The 19,757-nt window shown below is 48.9% G+C and overlaps 1 protein-coding gene across 1 annotated transcript in view; it reads left to right on the top strand.

Moving 5' to 3' along the window:
* Positions 1-19,694, top strand: part of Deaf1 (DEAF1 transcription factor) — a 28,094-nt gene extending 8,400 nt beyond the window's left edge. The window contains exons 7-12 of the mRNA XM_050136564.1: positions 2,538-2,664; positions 3,021-3,149; positions 3,941-4,069; positions 8,505-8,752; positions 14,573-14,662; positions 19,250-19,694. Of these exons, the coding sequence (XP_049992521.1) occupies positions 2,538-2,664; positions 3,021-3,149; positions 3,941-4,069; positions 8,505-8,752; positions 14,573-14,662; positions 19,250-19,354 (828 nt within the window). The 3' untranslated portion in view covers positions 19,355-19,694. The remainder of the gene's footprint in view (positions 1-2,537; positions 2,665-3,020; positions 3,150-3,940; positions 4,070-8,504; positions 8,753-14,572; positions 14,663-19,249) is intronic.
* Positions 19,695-19,757: the final 63 nt, after the last annotated feature.

The following is a 19,757-nucleotide window of genomic DNA, read 5'->3' as shown; positions in this document are numbered from 1 at the left end:
GTAGACAGTGTTCTGCCTGCACACTGGGAGAGAGCATTAGATCTCATTACATGATGGTTGTGAGCCACCATGTGGTTACTGGGAATTGAACTCAGGACCTCAGGAAGAGCAGCCAGTTCATGAGGTACTATGTTAGAGGGTCGCAGCCTTAGGAAGGTTGAGGAGCACTGCCCTAGGGGCTGTGAGATGCTCCCTAGTCTGTCCCCCAAAGGAGTGAGTGGTGAAACTGGAAGACAACTACTTAGCATCTCTGGAGATTGTCTCCGGTGATCCCTGAGGACAGTGACCTAGACGAGCACCAAGTGCAGAGCAAAGACCAACTGCAAGGGGCAGGGCCAGGTATCCTCCAGCTCAGGATGGAAAAGGCTCCTCTCGAGATTGGTCCTCCTCCCGCAGCTCCCTATGCAGGGACAGGTTACGTCATTGTAGGGTTAGGCTATAGCTTTGCTCACCTGACCGCTGTGGGTTACAGTTGACTTCCCAACCAGTGCTAGGGTGAAACCCCTTACCTCAGCCCCTCTGTATCAGTCTGGCTGAGCCTGTTACTTGGTATCTTCAGCTGAGCTTCTTTCTAGGGCTAGTTTCCAAATTGTGATGGGTCCTGCCTTCACCCCTGTTCACAGAGCAGGGCTGCTATTCTGATGGAGTGAACTGTGACTCCTCTAATGAACTGACTGTTTTAGAGACTATCGGGATATCCAAGACCAAGAATGTTCTGGGAACAGTGGGAAAACTAGTAGCTACACCAGAGCAGATGCCGCCGTGCCTCAGCTAGAAAGAATCAAGAAAATCGGCAGCCAAGGAAAGCCTGCTCAGATTAAGAGCAGGCTGCAGAGGTTTGCCTTCGAAGAGCTGTGGATTAACCTGCTCAGATAATGGATGGCAATTTACTCTGGAGCCCCACTGTAGCTCTACCAGTAGGCACCAGCTTAGCAGAGAAGCCAACAGACCCAGCCAGAGGCCTACTTTTATCTGAGGCAACTGCACACTCAGGCTGAGCTCTTAGAGACCACTACATCCTGCAGGAGACACTTCAGCCAGACAACATGGTCTCCCACAAACAGGAGAGCAAAAATGCCAGGGATGGTGGGTGTCAGTACCCTTTGCTGCCACAGTGTGTCGCCTGGAAGGTCTGGTTCTCAACTAAACAAAGACGTGGAGATGAGCAAGAGACAGACCACACAGCACAACAGCAAACAGCAGCTGGAGCCAGGAGAGGTGCAGGTGCAGAAGCCAGAGAGACAGACAAAGGAGGGGAGGGCTGGGCTGTAGCTCAGTTGGTAGATCATTCTCCCAACACGCACAAAGCCTCTGGATTCAGTCCTTGCACAGTATAAATTACACACACAGCTGGGTGGTGGTGGCACACGCCTTTAATCCCAGACTCGGGAGTCAGAGGCAGGCGGATCTCTCTGTGAGTTCGAGGCCAGCCTGGTCTACTAAAGCAAGTTCCAGGGCAGCCAGTACTGTTTCACAGAGAAATCCTGTCTCGAAAAACCAGTAAGATAAATCACACACACACCTGTGATGGCAACACTCACCAGGTGGAGGCATGTGTTGGGTAATTTTTGTTAACCTAGAAGAGTGATTCTCATTTGAGGAATTACCTTGGCCAGATTGTCTTGTGGGCATGTCTGTAGGGAATTTTCTAGGTTATGTTTGATGTGGGAGGGATCAGGGATCAAACTCAGATTTTCAGTCTTGGTAGGTTTGGTGGTAAGTTCTGTCATCTACTGCTGAGCTTTTCATTTATTTTATTTTATTTAGTTTTGGTTCTTTTGAGTCAGGGCTTCTCTGTGTAGCATTGGCTGTCATGGAACTCTCTGTTGTTGTAGGCTGGCCTTGAGCTCATAGAAATCTGCCTGCTTCTGCCTCCCAAATGCTGGGATTAAGATGTGCCACCACTGCTCAGCACTTATTTTTCATTTATTTATTTGTTTGTTTGTTTATTTTTGGGGCATGGTCTCACTATGAGGCTCTTGTTGTCATGGAACTCACTATATAGGTAAGGCTGTGGTAAGGCTGTCCTTGAGCTCACAGATCCACCTGCCTCTGCCTCCTGAGTGCTGGGATTAATGGCGTGTGCCACGACTCCTGGCCCTGAGCTTTTTGTTTTGGTCATAAGGTCTCCCACTGTAACCCAGGCTGGACTTGAACTCATGGCCGTCACCTTGCCTCTGCCTCTTGGTTGCTGAGATTGTAGGCCTGTACCGTGCTAATGGCCCAGTGGTTCTCTGATGTGTCTGCAAATGGCTCTGAGTGAGGATTTTTATTTCAGGCTGTGGTTTCCCTTGTTCTCCTTCGCTTGGTCCCACTTCCTTTCTTCTAAGAATCCGAAGTTCCAGATGTTGAGGTTGTGTTCTTCTTGGCAGCAGTGCTGCTCATTTCTTCTGAAAACGTCTCTGCCATTTTGAGGGCTCCTGAGGGCTTCTACTCTCTGCAGTGCTAACAGACTCACTAGTTTGATAAGGCGTGGGAAGCAGGCAGTGTCACCCTCAAGTACCGTTGCCCTTGGTCAGCTTTACTTTTCTCCCTAGAGTGGCCCAGTCAGGCTCTTCGTCCCTTACAAAAGACGCAAGAAAGAGAATGAGCTGCCCACAACTCCAGTTAAGAAGGATTCCCCCAAGAACATCACGCTGCTCCCTGCCACGGCAGCCACCACCTGTGAGTGCCAGCACAGCAGAGCAGTGCTTTGCTGAGATGCGGTCCTGCTTTCCTGCCTTAGCCCAGTGGAGGGGTTCCTGTCTCTGAGACAGTCTGACTCCAACTGCAAAGTATTTTAAAGTTAATTTACGCTCAGACCTGGCAGTGTGGATAGAGGCCTGAGTCCTGCCCTGCCTGGCTCTGTCACCTAGGTGCCAAGGCTTCCTGATGTCATACCATGTGTGGGGTATGTCACTGTGTCTGCTTTGGCCAGCTCCTGGGACCTCTCTGAAGCCTGCATCTTTGCAAAGAGCAGTGTATGCTTTGGGCCCAGTGCCTGGCCTGGCCGTGAGTGAAATGCCTTTTGCCTTTTCCAGTCACTGTGACACCCTCAGGACAGATCACTACCTCTGGAGCACTAACCTTTGACCGAGCGTCCACTGTAGAGGCCACTGCCGTCATCTCTGAGAGTCCAGCCCAAGGTGATGTCTTTGCAGGAGCCACAGGTAAGTTGTCTTAGTATCTGCTGATATGTCCCCAATACCTCTGTCACCTGACTCCTCAGCAGGGGCCTGGAGCAGGGCCAGATCCTGGTGGGAGCCTGGTAGGTTCTGGAGAAATAGCACTGGGATCAGCGCATAAAGATACATAGCATTGGTTGATGCTGCTTTGAGCTGATGCCAGCCCCTAGAAACAATGTGTAGGGTTTTTGTTTTGATTTTTGAGACAGTGTATCTCTGTAGTTATTGGTGCCTGTCCTGGAACTAGCTCTTGTAGACCAGGCTGGCCTCGAACTCACAGAGATCTGCCTGCCTCTGCCTCCCAAGTGCTGGGATTAAAGGCGTGCGCCACCACTGCCTGGCTATAATATGTAGTTTTAAATATTCTAAGAGTCATGTTAACAAAGTAAATGATAGTATTTTTCGTGATAAATTTTATTTCATCAACCACCCAAATCAAAATGTATCAATTCAAAGTGCTCACTCGCCAGGCAGTGGTGGCGCACGCCTTTAATCCCAGCACTTGGGAGGCAGAGGCAGGCAGATCTCTGTGAGTTCGAGACCAGCCTGGTCTACAAGAGCTAGTTCCAGGACAGGCTCCAAAACCACAGAGAAACCCTGTCTCGAAAAACCAAAAAAAAAAAAAAAAAAAAAAAAACAAAATAAAACAAAGTGCTCACTCTGTCGCCTCCCACAGCCAGTATCTCTTCGTTGAGTATGTAGCTGTAGGCACGTGGAACTAAATCTGCTATGCCAATAGCAGGTGCTGAGGCTGTCTACCTCTCTCTCACTAACAGTGCAAGAGGCAGGTGTGCAGCCCCCCTGCAGGGTTGGCCACCCTGAACCCCACTACCCTGGCTATCAGGACAGCTGCCAGATTGCACCGTTTCCAGAAGCTGCATTGCCAACATCACATCCCAAAATTGGTGAGTATAAAAGAATCTATGTGTAGTATGCAAACTGTTGTCCTCAGAATTGTGGTTTTACTTGATTTTTTTTTTTTTTTGGCTTGATTTTTACTCTTTGTAGTGCTGTGGTTGGAACCCAGGGTTTCACACATGCTAGGCAAGTGTTCTACCTCTGACCCATACCCCAGCCTTAGAATTGCTTCATGGGGCTTGTGCTGGTGTGCTTGTTTTTTCTCTTGAAGTGCTTGCTGGGTTAGGTCTGGCAAGGTCCAGGTGTTTGTAAAGAAAGTTTTTTTGGGCCCAACTGTGCTGTTCAGTTACATGTAAGGCTTTTGTTTGTAGCTGGCTACTTCCATAGAGACCGAAATGACCTAATGCTGCTAATGTCATGCTGGAGGGAGGGGGCCGCTTGTTCTTCCCGCAGCCTGGCTAGCTTACACCCAGAATAATCACATAGAAACTGTATTAATTAAATCACTGCTTGGCCCATTAGCTCTAGCTTCTTTTTTTTTTAAATATTTATTTATTATTTATTATGTATACAATATTCTGTCTGTGTGTATGCCTTCAGGCCAGAAGAGGGCACCAGACCCCATTACAGATGGTTGTGAGCCACCATGTGGTTGCTGGGAATTGAACTCAGGACCTTTGGAAGAGCAGGCAATGCTCTTAACCACTGAGCCATCTCTCTAGCCCCCTAGCTCTAGCTTCTTATTGGCTAACTCTTACATCTTAATTTAGCTCATTTCTATTAATCTGTGCATCACCACGAGGTCATGGCCTACCATCTAAGTTTCAACATGTCTGTCTCCGGCGGCGGCGGATCCATGGCGTCCCTCGACTCTGCCTTCTTCTTCCCAGAATTCCGTTTAGTTTTCTCCGCCTAGCCTTTCCCCTACAGCTCTGCTACAGGCCCAAAGCAGTTCCTTTACTAACCAATGAAAACAACACATAGACCTCCTCCTACACCACATAGGTCCTCCTACACCAGTGTCAGGTCCACCCCAGCAGAAGTGTGTGAGCAGACCATTTCCTTGCCTTGACAGACCATGGAACTGGACCAAGAAGTATGTGGTGTGAGAGACTGTCTTAGTTAGGGCTTCTATTGCTGTGAAGAGACACCATGACCACGACAACTCTTACAAGGGAACCTTTTTTTTTTTTTTTTTTTTTTTTTGTGAGACAGGCTTTCTCTGTGTAGTTTTGAAGCCTGTCCTAGAACTCTCTCTGTAGACCAGGCTGTCCTCGAACTCACAGAGATCTGCCTACCTCTGCCTTCCGAGTGCTGGGAGTAGAGGCCTGTGCCACCACTGCCGGCTACAAGGGAAACATTTAATGGGGCGGCTCACTTAGCGTTCAGAGGTTTCGTCCACTATTGTCATGGGGGAGAGCATGGCAGCGTGAAGCCAGCCATACGTGATGCTGGAGCTGGGAGTCCTCACATCTTGATCCAAAGGAAATAGGAAGTGAGCCGTCTCACTGGGCATGGCTTAAGCATATATGAGACCTCAAAGCCTGCCACCACAGTGACACACTTCCTCCAACAAGACCATACCCACTCCAGCAAGGCCACACCACCTAATAGTGCCACTTCCTTTCAAACCATCACAGAGACTGTGTCCCTGTAGCTGAGAGCAGAAATGACCCTCTCTGTGTGGGCAGTTTGACCTTGGGTTTTCACTTGGCAGCACGTTTTGGGTAAATTTCTTTGTCAGTATACTTTTTAAAAGTACATACGATGGATAAAATACTACCTGAACCTCCTCCTGCTGATGAGCATTTGTTTTTATAATTGTCATGCTCTCCAGCATGAGAACCAAACTAAAATTCCTTCCCCTCTCTTGTTTGTTTCATTATCTCCCCCACCCCCCAAAGACAGGGTTTCTCTGTGTAGCCCTGGCTGTCCTGGCACTAGTAGGCTCTGACATTGAACTCCTGATGTACACCTGCCTCTGCCTCCTGAGTGCTGGGATTAAAGGATTAGGTCACCGGGCGTGTACCTGGCTCACATTATCTTCCCTTTAGTCTGTCTGAACTAGACTCATGCTGACTCCACTTCTTCCAGCGGTTTCAGCCTCCTCCCTTGTCTCTGCTGCACGCTGGACCCTGTCCCGCCCTGGGTGGACTGTGTCCTTTACTGCTTGCTCCATCTTGGCACTCAGCTTGTAGGAGACGACTGATATTTTATAACATTAAAATAATTATTTTGGCTGGGTGGTGGTGGCACATGTCTTTAATCCTGGCACTCGGGGGGCAGAGCCAAGCAGATTTCTATGAGTTCGATCCACAGAGCAAGTTCCAGGACAGCCAAGGCTATACAGAAAAAACCCTGTCTTGAAAAACAAAACAAAAATTTGAGAATGACATCAAATATTCAAAAAGAAGTTATAAATGCAAAACTTTATCTCCTAAATATTTAAGAGTGGTTGCAGGCTTCACCCAACATGCTTCAGTGTTTTGTTTCCTACACACACACACACACAGAGAGAGAGAGAGAGAGAGAGAGAGAGAGAGAGAGAGAGAGAGAGAGAGAGAGAGGGAGGATGGTATGGCTAGGCTGTGGTGGCCCATACCTTTAGTCCCAGCCCCTGTCTTGAGAAACCAAAAAGAAATAAAAAAGATGATATGAAACTCAAGAACTAAGTAAATAAGCATTTACTAGCCACCCTTGAGCCAGTGACTGGTGGTCCCCAGTGACTTCCTTCCTGAACGTTGTCCCCTTGACACTTGGCCTTTTACCTACCTTGTTGGGGGTTAACAACAGCAGTCATGTAGAATAGTGTGATGGTGATTCTTGTGGCATGCGTTGGTGTGGCTTTGTCAGTGATGGGATAGGGCTGCTATGTCTTCTGAGCCCTGTCCTCTTGCCGAGGTTAACCGTGACACCTGATTGAGGGTGAGGAACCTCCTGGGAGGTTCCTGAGTCCACAAAGGTCTGCAGTGCCTCATCACACTTTGCACTAGCTTGAACATAGGGCTTCCTGGTTTAATCTGTGGGTCGATTGCTGCTTTTCTGATTTCTGCTCATATGCCCAGAGCCCTGTAGGAGGCAGCAGGAGCCCCATAGTGGCCTCTGTGTTGACCTGCCCCTTATTGAAGGCACTTTTTTACTCTCGGCCTTAACCGGACACTTGAGAGTTTTCTTTTCAGCTCTTCTTTCTCTCTCTCTCTCTCTCTCTCTCTCTCTCTCTCTCTCTCTCTCTCTCTCTCTCTCTCTCTCTCTTTTCCCGTGTGTGTGTGCCTATTTGGGAGGTGTCCCTTTTTGTTGTTGTTGTTTTGAGATGGGGTCTGGATAGCTCTGACTGGCATGGTCTAGAACTTGCTAGCTTTGAAGTCACAGAGATCCACCTGCCTCTTCTGAGTGCTAGAGTTAAAGGCTGTGCCACCATACCTGTCATGTGTGTTTTTACACATATTTGTATGGAAGTGTGGACATATGATTCCTTGGTGCACTATGATATGTGCATATGGAGGTCAGAAACCAGCCTTGGGTGTCAGTCCTCACCTCACACAAGGTCTCTTGTTTCTCCACTGCCTGTGCCAGGCTACCTTGCATTCCAGAGTTCCTGGGATTTGAATTCAGGTCTTTGTGCTTGTGTGCAAGGGCCTTACTCACCGAGCAATCTTACCAGCCATCATCCCAAGTTGTGCATTCCCCTCACCTTTCTGAAGCCAGTGGTGATGTGGGATTCCCCTCTGCATGCTGTGGGCCTAAGTCACAGTGGCCTGGTATTGTTGAGTGCTGGCTTTGTGGTGACTGTGTGCCTTATCCAGTTCACGGTGAGCATTGGGAAGAGGCTTTGTGCAGTAGATACAGCATCCCACAGAAGCCCTGCCATGTTGGTGGGTGTTCATGGCTGTTTGGATGTGTCCACTCCGATCTACTCAGTAGGCTTTTGCAGCTAACACACACACACACACACACACACACACACACACACACACACACACACGTCTATTGTAGACCTTCCTGCAGGGGGAATTCACTGTGTTTACTGAGTATAAAGTCACAGTGTGTCCTGGTCCGTTCTGTCTGTGTTGGTGACTTCTCCAGTTGTGAGAATTCTGACTCCCACTGTTCTTAATAACCCCCGTATTGACTGCAGGCCTTGAGAGCTTTCCAGGTGAGCCTTGGTTTTCCCGTATATGGTACAGGTTGAGTCTCCATTCCCTGTCCTTGGTGTGCTTGTCCTATGGCTGGTTCCTTCCATGTTTCACGGCTACCCCGTCTCTGGGTGTCTTGCCTGTCACTGACCTCTTGTCTGAGCTTCTACTCTAGGTCTCATGTTGGAAGTGCTCAGCCCTTGGGAAGGTTTTTGGCTGACAACAGACATATGGGAATGTGAACAAGGAGTAGGGACGAACCTTTTCACCCCTTTCCTTCCCCTTCTCACACCTGAATGTGTCGGGCTTGGGAGTCACTAACCTTGGGTTGTCCCCTTCCACATTCTAGTCCTGACGTCCCTGCCTGCCTTGGCCGTGCCGCCCTCCACCCCCACCAAAGCTGTCTCTCCCACCGTGGTCAGCGGGCTGGAGATGTCAGAACAGCGGAGCTGGCTGTACCTGGAGGAAATGGTCAACTCCTTGCTCAGCACAGCCCAGCAGCTGAAGACACTGTTTGAACAAGCCAAGCAGGCGAGCTCATGCAGGGAGGCTGCTGTGACGCAGGCGAGAATGCAGGTTGATGCAGAGCGAAAAGAGGTGAGCTCAGACCGATCGCTGTATCCATCATCCTCCCCAGTCCAGGGATAGCATGATTCCTCTGCTGCCCCGCGATGCTCACTGCCCCACTGTCCTGAGAAGGGAGATCTGGAAAATAATGCAAACGAAGGTGGCATCAAAACATTTTGGGTAAGATTGGCGTATTCTGCAGGGAAGACATTTTTATATATACCAACCATTATTTTTGAATGAATGGTGTTCATATATGTTTCTACATTCAGGCTGTCTTTATGTAGTAAGACATGTCTCATTTTAACTTTGGTGTGGCTCTGATGCCTGAGCACAGTTTCCATCTGCTGTTGCAATGCCCTGCCTCCTGTCAGCCATGGAGGGTGGCGTGATCTTGTGACCATGTTTTCTGCAGCTTCCTTGAGCACACGGGCCCGATGCATCCTTAGCATCAGTTTCTCAAAATCAAATGACTGTTAACATTTTCTGTGGGCTTTGGACTTTTGTGGGTTTTTGTTGTTGTTGTTTGTTTGTTTGTTTTGGGTTTTTTTTGCTTTTTCGAGACAGGGTTTCTCTGTGGTTTTGGAGCCTGTCCTGGAACTAGCTCTTGTAGACCAGGCTGGCCTCGAACTCACAGAGATCCGCCTGCCTCTGCCTCCCAAGTTCTGGGATTAAAGGCGTACGCCACCACCGCCTGGCTGGACTTTTGTTTTAATAGGGGCAAAATTCAGCCCCAGTAGAGTGCCTATATCCTACTAGAGGGTCCACGAGCTTTGGCAAACACCACTCTGAGGATGGCCACCACAGTGGCTCCCAGTGCCATCCCCTGACCTTCCTACCCTTATAATCATCCTGATTTCCATTGTCAGAGGTCAGTTCCGACCTGTGGAACTCCACACCAGTGCAGAGGCCGAGCTGTGTGCTCCCACTTCCTGTCTTTGTTTCTTTTATTCAACAGAGCACTTGTGGGTTTCGAGGTTCGTTTCTCTTCCAGCAGCAACTGTGGAAAATACTTTCCTTTCCCCATTCAGAGACCTGCTGAAAACCAGTTAATGGCTTGATGTAGGTCAGCTTTCAAACTTAAATCTACATCACCTAGAAATATGTGTAATTCTCAGTAGCCGAGGATTTTCTGTATTTCTTATGGCAGTTGGCTGTATTGCAGTGTGGCTCTGGAGAATGTTCTCTGAGATTTTAGCAGTGTTTTAATGTGGGTTTTGAATAGGTTTTGTTTTTGAGACAAAGTCTCTCTATCCCTGGCTAGCCTGGAACTCACAGAGCTACACCTGCTTCTTGCCTCCTGAGTGCTGAGTACTGGGATTAAAAGTTGTACCACCACATCCACCTTGGTGTTTTGAGACAGGGTCTTATGTAGCCTAGGCTAGCCTTGAATTTGTTGTGTAAATGAGGCTGGGATCCTTCTCCCTCTAGCCCCAAGTACGGGATTGTAGGTATAAAACAACATGCCTGGTTTGTTTTTGTTTGTTTTGCTTTTTCTAGACAGGGTTTTTTTTTTGGGGGGGGGGGTAGTCCTGACTGTCCTAGAACTTGCTCTGTAGACCAGGCTAGCCTCGAACTCACTGAGAGATCCGCCTGCCTCTGCCTGCAAGTGCTGGGATCAAAGGTGTGCTCCACTCCCACACCTAGCTGTTTGTCAGGATCTTCCTATTTCACCCAGTCTAGCCATCTCATGATCCTCCTGCCTCAGTTTCCTCAGTGCTGGTTTTCAGGACTGTGCTGCCTTGTCCTGCTTAAGATCTCTAGGATCCCTTTGTGCTGCAGTGTCCTGTCTTGGTGAGTGCTGCTCTGAACTTGATGGCTGACCACTGGGTTAGTACTTTCAGTACTCTGCCATGTTATTAGGCCACAGTAATTTGGCACTATTTAAATCTTTAGGTTTTCTTTCAGCCTAAAGAGTCCCCTGGGTACTGCATACATTGGTGAGCATATATACATGAATTTTTTGTTCATTCGTTTGTTTGTTTATCAAGATAGGATTTCTCTGTGAACAACCTTAGCTTTTCTGGAACTAGCTCTTGTAGACCAAGTTGGCCTCCAACTCACAGAGAACCACCTGCCCCTGCCTTCTGTGTGCTGGGATTAATGTGCACCACCACTGCCTGCTACATACATGAAATTAAAACACTCATACACATAGGATTTTTAAAATATATTAACAAAAAGAATCCATTAGCCATCATTTGGCTCAGGTGGCTGGGCTTGTGTGGAACCTAGGGACGTAGGAACAGACCTTGACTGCTGATTCGTGGCCAGAGTCACATGACTGGTGGGAACAAACCAGACGGAAGTAAAGAGCCCCCTCACCACCTGCTCCTGGTCCAGCCCAGCATACTTTATGACAGCTTTGATAAATGTACTGGCCCTAGCAGCCAGTCTCTGAGTTTTTGTGAAGTGCTGGGTTCTAGTTAACTCAAATCCTTTGAGGACTGGCCTTGTTAGCAACTCAGTAGGCATGGACTCATGGTCAGCAACTCAGATGGCTTCCTTTTAACTATAGAAAGTGTGACTTTTCTTGAGATTGGCTGAAACACTAACACCTAAACACAGCAACTGGCATCAAAGTGAGCTTGTATTCACTGAGCCCCTACTCTGAAAACACAGTCCCATGCCTGCCTGCCTGCCTTCCTTCCTTCCTTCCTTCCTTCCTTCCTTCCTTCCTTCCTTCCTTCTTTTCTTTCTCTTTATGTTTTATGAGACAGGCTATCTCTGTGTAGCTTTGGAGCCAGTCCTGGAACTCACTCTGTAGACCAGGCTGGTCTTGAACTCACAGAGATCCGCCTGCCTCTGCCTCCCAAGTGCTGGGATTAAAGGTGTATGTCACCACCGCCCTGCTTCATCCAAGTTTTATTTACTAGTAATCCTGTTTGATCCCAGGGCAGGAAGTGGAAGTTCAGAAAGCAAACAGTGCCTGTGTTTGAGTGGAAAGATGATGCTGGGACCCTTTCCACTTGCGGAGTGTGGACTAGGACAAGCTGAGAAGCCTGCCAAGGGACTCTCAGGAGAGACTGCAGCGCTAACACAGAGCAACCCTTAGGAGGAGTCCTAAGGCTCCTAGCTGTTTGTTTTTTGAGTCAGGATCTTCCTGTTTCACCCAGTCTAGCCATCTCATGATCCTCCTGCCTCCAGCTTTCACGTTTTATTTGGAACTTTAGAAGAGAGCAAATTTAGCTTAGCTGAAGCAAGTCATTACGGGATTTTGTGTGTGTGTGTGTCTAATTAGATCTGCAAAGACTAAACAGGGCAGAAAAGCTCATGTCCTTGCCTGTCAAGGGCACTGTGTCCAGCAGAAGCCGAGCTGGCTAAGTAGCCGCAGGGTCTTATATTGACCACTGCTTCCAAGAGCCTTTGCCCGTGTGCTGTGCAATTCAGAGGGACAAGTACAGGGGTGGCCCCGGTGAAGGTCCCTCTGCTCAGACTGATGAGGAGGGGCTCAGACCCAGGGCAGGAGCATGTGCAGCTCCCAAGCTCAAGTTAGACTTAAAGTCATTTGCTGAACTGATGGCAAATACATTATAGAGATTATTTCTTGAGCGATTCAGGGTTAGTGAGCATTTTATAGGTAGTCTTTTCATCTTATTATAAGTTTGGATTTTTTTTTCTGAGAAGTGGCTCAGTTACCTGTGATGTATAATCTGTATAATTTAGAATTGAGTACGCCTAGAGTACAGGGCTTAGGTACCCATTCCTTCTGAGAGGCCAAGGACTCTCTGCCTGTTGGCAGTTGTTATCCATGTGCTGGGGCCACAGTGCCCTAGAGACAGCCTCATATCTGAGCCTGCTCTTTGGACACAGGCCACGGAGGCAGTCCAAGGCCTCTTTGCTGAAGATCACTGTAGTGATTGTCTGCTGAGGCCCATTCATGGAAAGCCACTCGCTGGTTCTGAGGCTTCCATAGTTTTTTAGGAAGCTCAGAAGGGGTTTCTTCAGGTCACCCTGGCAGCACAGATGGGTGTCGCTGCACCTCTGCTGGCATGGAGGGAGGTCGTTTGTGAAAAAACAGACTGATCTTGGGGTCATCTTTCATTTTTTCAGAAAAGCTGCAGTTAGTACCGAGGGTCCCTGTGACCACCGCAGGCTGTCCTCCATGAGCGTGTCAGTCATAGCCCCTTCTCCTGCCTCCAAACACAGCTGCCAGCTCCACAGTCATTGTCACACATGCTACCCCGGCACGGGGGGGGGGGGGCTGTCCTCCCCAGCTGCAGCTGCGTAGGCCTGCTCTCTTGTTCTCTGAAGAGTCTGGCAGGTCATCTGCTGCACATGTTCGGGCAGGAAGAACACATTCTGTCTTACCACATCCCTGTATTCAGTGGCAATCCTTGCAGCCTAGGCTGGAGTGTCTGCCATTGTCTGCTCTTCTCTTTCTGCAGACTGGGTCACCGCTCAAGTTCGATTGGGGCTCTCCCGGACGGGAATCATGAGTAACCAAAGACTCTTCTGACCGGTTTATCTCCCACACTACTGAAATGTCTGGTCACATATTTCTAGCAGGGTGAACGTGCTGTTGTCTTGCGATCTCTGGTTGTAGCCAGTGCTGCCTTCTTAGCTTCCATGTGTCTGAGCCCCCCTCACCTCCCCGATAGTGCCTTCCCTGACTCTGGTCTTCCAACTCTACATGGCTATGGACTTTTTTGCAGTATTTATTCATTCAGAGTAGAGGCACAGTCTCGAGGCTCGGTTCAGTGCTAGAGGCTTAGGGAGCTGACTCAGTACCCAGTCCATGAGTCCTAAAGGGAATGAGGTAGCTGATGTTTCACAGGTGGGAAGATGGTGGTCACAGTGAAGAGCACAGAAGAAAACTGAAACTCAGAACAAGAGCCTACAAGTAATTGTTGTGTTTCCAGCATACCCACAAAAACAGCGGTCCAGCAGACCTGAGTAGCATTGCGAGCCCAGCAGTCACGTCTGTATGTTGTGTATGTTGGTCACAGCAGGCTGCTGCCCATTGCCCTACTAGCGCAGGTCCCTTCCGCCAGTGTGACCCAGCAACGCACACAGACGTCCTTCCTAGCCCTGTAGCCGAGTCTCCGGTTTTCTGGTTTGGAAAGGGTTTGTTGATAGCCAGCTTGCAGTTGCTGAGTGCCATACGTAATCAGTCATTGAGAGTTGTGTTCAGCACCTCAGGTTATTAACTGTCCCCCACTAACATAGCTTTAAAAAAAAAAATACACAATGCTGGGCAGTGGTGACGCATCTTTAATCCCAGCACTCGGGAGGCGGAGACATGCAGATCTCTGTCGGTTCAAGACCAGCCTGGTCTATAGAACAAGTTCCAGGACAGCTAAGCTGAGAAACCCTGTCTCGAGAAACCAAACAAAAAAAAGGAAAGAAAAGAAATACCCGAAATGTTGAAAGATTAGTGCTGTTTCAGTGAAATGACCCTGAACAGCAGTATGGGGGAAGGAAGCTTTGGTCACCACTGGGGATCCTAAGACCCAAACTCCATACCAGAGTTAATACGCTCGAGAGGGCCCAGAGACCCCGGTGTGCCCAATGCTTGCTCCGCTGCCTGTTTGCAGGCTGGGTCCTCAAGCGCTCAGGAAGTGTGCCCGAGGGTTGAGAACTTTCCCCAAATCAGGTTATACCACACGGTTGAAAGGGAATCTCCTTGGAGTTAGACACTGATACCTGGTCTAATACCTGGACTCTGATGTTCTGATGCTTGCTCGGCACAGGGCAAACTCAGACAAAGGGAGAGGCCAGGTCCGTACAACTGAATGACGCGGGGGTGGACACGGTCCAGAAGGGCGTGCCTAGTGTCTCTTAGTCATGGGAGCTGCCGTGGAGGCCAGCACCCGCCGAGACGCTGACTCCTGTTTGTCCTTCTCGCAGCAATCCTGTGTCAACTGTGGCCGGGAGGCCATGAGTGAGTGTACCGGATGCCACAAGGTGAACTACTGCTCCACATTCTGCCAGCGCAAGGTAGTGTGCCTCAGCCTTTCCTCTGCTCTGCTGTGCTCTAAGGCCTGGACAGGTGGACTCATCCAGGTCCCTAAGGGCCAGAATGCTGGATCAGGGTTGTTGTCTGTTGAGTGTCTAGGGCGGTGGCTGCCTGGAGCTACCTGCTGGGTTCTCTGAAGAAGACAAAGTCTCTTCAGAATCCCCAACACCCTCCTTCACCCACCCATATACCTTGTTGGGTCTGGGACTATCCCTTCCCCTTTCTGCAGGCTCCAGCTGGGTCTGTGAGGGGAGAAGGCACATGTGCATCTGTGTGCCTGTAGTTAAACCTGCTCACTGGTAGGGACTCCGTGTTCTCAGGGCCTCTTACCATGTCCTAGTTCAGCAGGCCTCAGAGCACTGTGAGAATCTTTGTTTATGTGATTTAACCACTGGCTCTGGGAACATTAAAGAGGTTTTTTGTTTTGTGGATTTTTTGTTGTTGTTGTTTTGGTTTGGTTTGGTTGTTTTTTTTTGTTGTTTTAAGTTTTTTAAGACAGGGTTTCTCTGTGTAGCTTTGGAGCCTGTCCTGGAACTAACTTTGTAGACCAGGCTAGCTTCTGCCTCCGAGTGCTGGAAGTAAAGGTGTGTGCCACCACTACCCGGCTCTTTTTTTTTTTTCTTTGAGACAGGATCTCATGTATTTCAGGCTGACCTAGAACTCCATATGTAGTCAAGAATGACCTTAAATTAGGCAGGCACTCCACACCTGAGCCATACCTCCAGCACCCCAGTCCTCTTTTTAGACAGGGTTTCATGTAGCCTAGGATGCCCTTGAACTCCTGATCCTGTTGCCTCCTTTCCTCTAGTGCCTGGATTTCAGCAGGCATGCTACCGCTGCCAGCATTAAAGGTCTTTTGGATGTCTAACTTTTTGATACTACGACGTGATATTGTCAGCTAAGTGCACACTCAGGAACTATATAGTCAAGTTCCCAGAGTGGGAATGATGCTTTAAATAAGTATGTTTTCTGTTGGGCTGCATCCATAGTTACCATGGGGCACTAGCAGCCTGTGGACTGTCAGCTGACCACCTAGAACGTCATGCGCCTGGCACTTCTTACCAGGACCACTTTGGAGCAGTTGGTAACGCCATCATGTTTATTTTCCCAAAGTCATCAGCCCATAGTTATCCCAGGAAGTGCCGTGAAGCATGTGGTTCCCTGGCTGGTTGCGGCCACCATTCTGGCCTCGCCACTGTCCACGTGGTGAATTCTCTTCTTTGTGCCCTACTGACTTAAGGGCTTATTTTTTGCCTAGTGCCATTTTTGAAGATGTAGGAATCTTAAGTTCCACCGTGGAGCAAGCGGGTCTTGTCCGCGATACTCAGCAGTACCGGCCAAGTAGAGGCCGGACATGTGAGAGTGGACCTGGACCTGCTGGAGGATTGAGCCTGTGCTGTCCGTCCAGCTGTCCGTCCTGCACAGCCGTGGCAGTGCTCATGATCTTCACGAACTCCTCTAAAGAACGCCCATGCTTCAAAAGACAGTGTAATGCTCAGTTTTACTCCCTGGGGCTGCTGTGAAATAGGCTGAGAGGCTGGCAGCCTGCTGGGCATTCTCTGACCTAGGGCTCAGAATGACAGGACTCTGGGGCCCTGTTTCCTAGCCTGGAACAGAAACAGAAGGAGCCGCCTTGTTCTCAGGGATGAGGAGAGTGTTCTCAGTCACCTGGAGTCCGTGGCCCCAGTTCTGGGGATGCTGAGTAGCCTTAGGCCCTTGAGTGTGTGAATACGGAAGCAGATCTGTCAGACACGTGTAGTAGCCACTGCAGGTTCAAGCTGTGTCTGCTGACAGAACCTCCCACAAGGACCCACGGCCTGGTGCTTTGCTAAAACCTGGCAGGCTAACAAAAGTGTGGATTTGGGAAGATAGCCATGAAGGACAGCTTATGAAGTGGACGGGTGTCCCCACCCCGAGGTCCATAGGTGACTCAGAGAACCTCACATGGCACAAGAAAAGTCTGTCACGCTGATGGACTCCTGGCAGTCCTGTGTGGCCCTGGTGAGTACACAGGAGCCATTGCCTCTGGGGTTTGAAGGGAAGGTGTGGCCCGTGTCCCCTGGTCCTCTCTGTGACTCCACTTGTCTCCAGGGTACCAGAGATTTGGGGACCAAAATTGGAAGTTCGTCTTCTGAACTCCCCTTAAAAAACTTTGCACTGAGAAAAGCTGAGCCAAGTTATCCCACTGTACTTGGGATGCTGGGCCATGCGCCAGGAGCTCTGGGAGAGAGGTCATAGCGCACAGGTAACTGAGGAACCTCACTCTGCCTGAGGCTCCCTGAAGGGCTGGCACAGGCTCAACAGTGTCACAATGCAGGCTTCTGTCCTTGCCTCATGTTCTGGGAGCTTTGATTCCAGGAACAGTCTGGCTGAGAGACTCCATTTCTTGGAGCTACCAGCTAAGTCAGTCTTTTTTTTTTTTTTTTTTTTTTTTTTTGAGACTGGGTTTCTCTGTGAAACAGTTCTTCTGGCTGTCTTGAAACTCGCTTCTGAGACCAAACTGGCCTCAAACCCACAGAGATCCCCCTGCCTCTGACTTCAGCCCTCTTTTGATGTCCTCATTAAAGACAAACACTCCAGCTTTCTGTTTTGTTTTGGGTGGGACAGCATTTCTTTGTGTGTTCCTGCAGAAATCCACCTGCCTCTGCCTCCCAAATGCTGGAATAAAGGCCTGTGCAGCTTCTTCATTTGAACTGATATAAAATGAATGCAGGGGACTGGAGAGATGGCTCAGTGGTTAAGAGTACTTCTGTTCTTGCAGAAGACCTGGGTTCAATTTCTAGCACCCACGTGATGGCTCACAACAATCCTAACTCCAGTACCAGGGATCTGACACCCTTTTCTGTCCTCCGTGAAAACCAGGCATATATGCAGGCAAAACACTCATACACATAAAATAAGAATGATAAATAAATCTTTTTAAAAAGTGAATGTCAGCCGGGTGGTGGTGGCGCACGCCTTTAATCCCAGCACTCAGGAGGTAGAGGCAGGCAGATCTCTGGGAGTTCGAGGCCAGTATAGTCTATAAGAGCTAGTTCCGGGACAGGAACCAAAGCTACAGAGAAACCCTGTCTCAAAAAAAAAAAAAAAAAAAAAAAAAGTGAATGTCAAATCAGGCAGTGGTGGCACATGCTTTTAATCCCAGCACTTGGGAGGTAGAGGCAGGCGGATTTCTGTGAGTTCGAGGCCAGCCTGATCTGCAGAACAAGTTCCAGGATAGGCTCAAAAAGCTACAGAGAAACCCTATCTCAAAACAAACAAAACCCCCTGAATGTCACTATCCTTACTTCTCATATTGGCCTCAAAGGGAGCACTATCTAGCAGGGAACTGAAGAAACAGAAGCCGGAGGCCACTCTGACAGTGCTGACTTGTAAAGTGGGTAAATAACTTCCTCACCCTGTCAGCTGAAGAGGGGGCTGCTTTTGGCTTTCTTTTCGGCTAGGTAACAGTCATAGACTGTTTTGCTTTTAACTTGCACAGTTTTTATTTCTTTCAAATTCCCTGTGAACTATGTGCCAGGGTATCTTTAGCTGGTTCTGATTTACATGCCATAAAATTCACCTGGTCTATACAGTCAATGAATTTTCATAAATTTTAGAGAAATACTGTAACCCAGTGCATTTTGAAACATCCCTTGAAAGAATCCCTCCCCCAACCCTACTGCCCTCATCTTCCCTCAGGCCTTGGTGGGGATAATCAACTTTCTCTGTGCACATTTTGTTGTTCTAGACATTTCATAGTGAGGGAATCACCCAGTACCTAGCCTAACGCAGTAGCTCCTTGGCTCACCTGGTAGTACCTAGCCTAACACAGCTAGCTCCTTGGCTCACTATTTGCTGCTTTGTTGTGGTACTGGGGGTTGAAGTCAGGCCTTATGCATGTCAAATGCTCTACCAGTGAGCTATTCCCAGTCTTTTGTTGTTTTAAATTACATTTATTAATTTAATATCCCTATAGGGGACACACATGCCACGGCACACATGGACAACCTGAAGGAGTTAGTTCTCCCCTTCCATATGTAGATCCTGAAGAGTGAATTCAAGTCATCAGGCTGGATAGCCAGTGACCTTTTCTACAAATATCACCCTCACAGTTATGCCACTGTGGGTGGCTATATCATAGTCAAATTTATTTGTTTGTTTCTATTGTTAGTCTAGGCTGGTCTCAAACTCTGTCTGTTCTCAGGTTTCAGCCTCCTGTGTGCTGCAATTATAGGCATGAACCACTGTCCAACTTTTCATTTTAATTCTAGCAGCACCACAGTGTGGTGCCCACACCTTTAATTCCAGCACTCAGGAAGGTCCATGTGAATTTGAGTCTAGCCTGCTCTACATAGTGAGTTCCAGGATAGCCAGAGCCTCGTAATTCTAACAACAAACACCTGGACACATGAACTTACTCCTGTCTTATTATGCGCATGTCTTTTGTAATCTGAGCGATGCCTCACCCTTGACAGCTCGCAGCCGCTCACGGTGAAGTCCAGAGCCCATCCACAGGTGATGTGGTGGTCTGGACCACAGTGGGTCCCTGTGGTCCTTCCTGCTAACATGGGTGTCTTTCCTTTCAGGACTGGAAAGACCATCAGCACGTCTGTGGCCAGCCAACATCTGTCACTGTCCAGGCTGATGAAGTCCATGTTGAAGAAAGTGTAATAGAAAAAGTTGCTGTTTGAGCCAGGCCACTCCCTGCTCTGCTCTGAGGCCATCACAGGCTAAGGCCCTCTGATGACTATGGGGGCTGCTGAGAAGTGGGGCCACGGGAAACTTGCCGGACAAGTTATTAACAAACAGACTGTGCCCTTGGAAATGAACTCCTGCCAGAGACCAAGGAATGCTGGTGACTTTCATAGTGGGGCACTCCGCCACAGCCCAGGGCCCTTGACCTATCACGGTGCTCTTTCATCCCTGGATCATGAGTGTCCCATTCCCCTTGGGGGGTGCCCTATGCCACGTGTACATATCTGTCGCATCTGTTAATAAGGTTGTAAATAAAGCTCCCATCCCCCACCCGGATGGCACTGTTACAAGGCTCACTTTGTATTCAGATGGCCAGAGGGTTTCTGCTGTGTCCTGTGT

The sequence above is a fragment of the Alexandromys fortis genome, unplaced genomic scaffold, assembly GCF_014885135.2.
Source record: "Alexandromys fortis isolate MF-2015 unplaced genomic scaffold, M_Fortis_MF-2015_v1.1 scaffold_3, whole genome shotgun sequence".
NCBI classification, from domain to species: domain Eukaryota; kingdom Metazoa; phylum Chordata; class Mammalia; order Rodentia; family Cricetidae; genus Alexandromys; species Alexandromys fortis.
The sequence above is the reverse complement of the archived record's forward strand: the minus strand, read 5'-3'. Positions and strand labels throughout refer to the sequence as shown.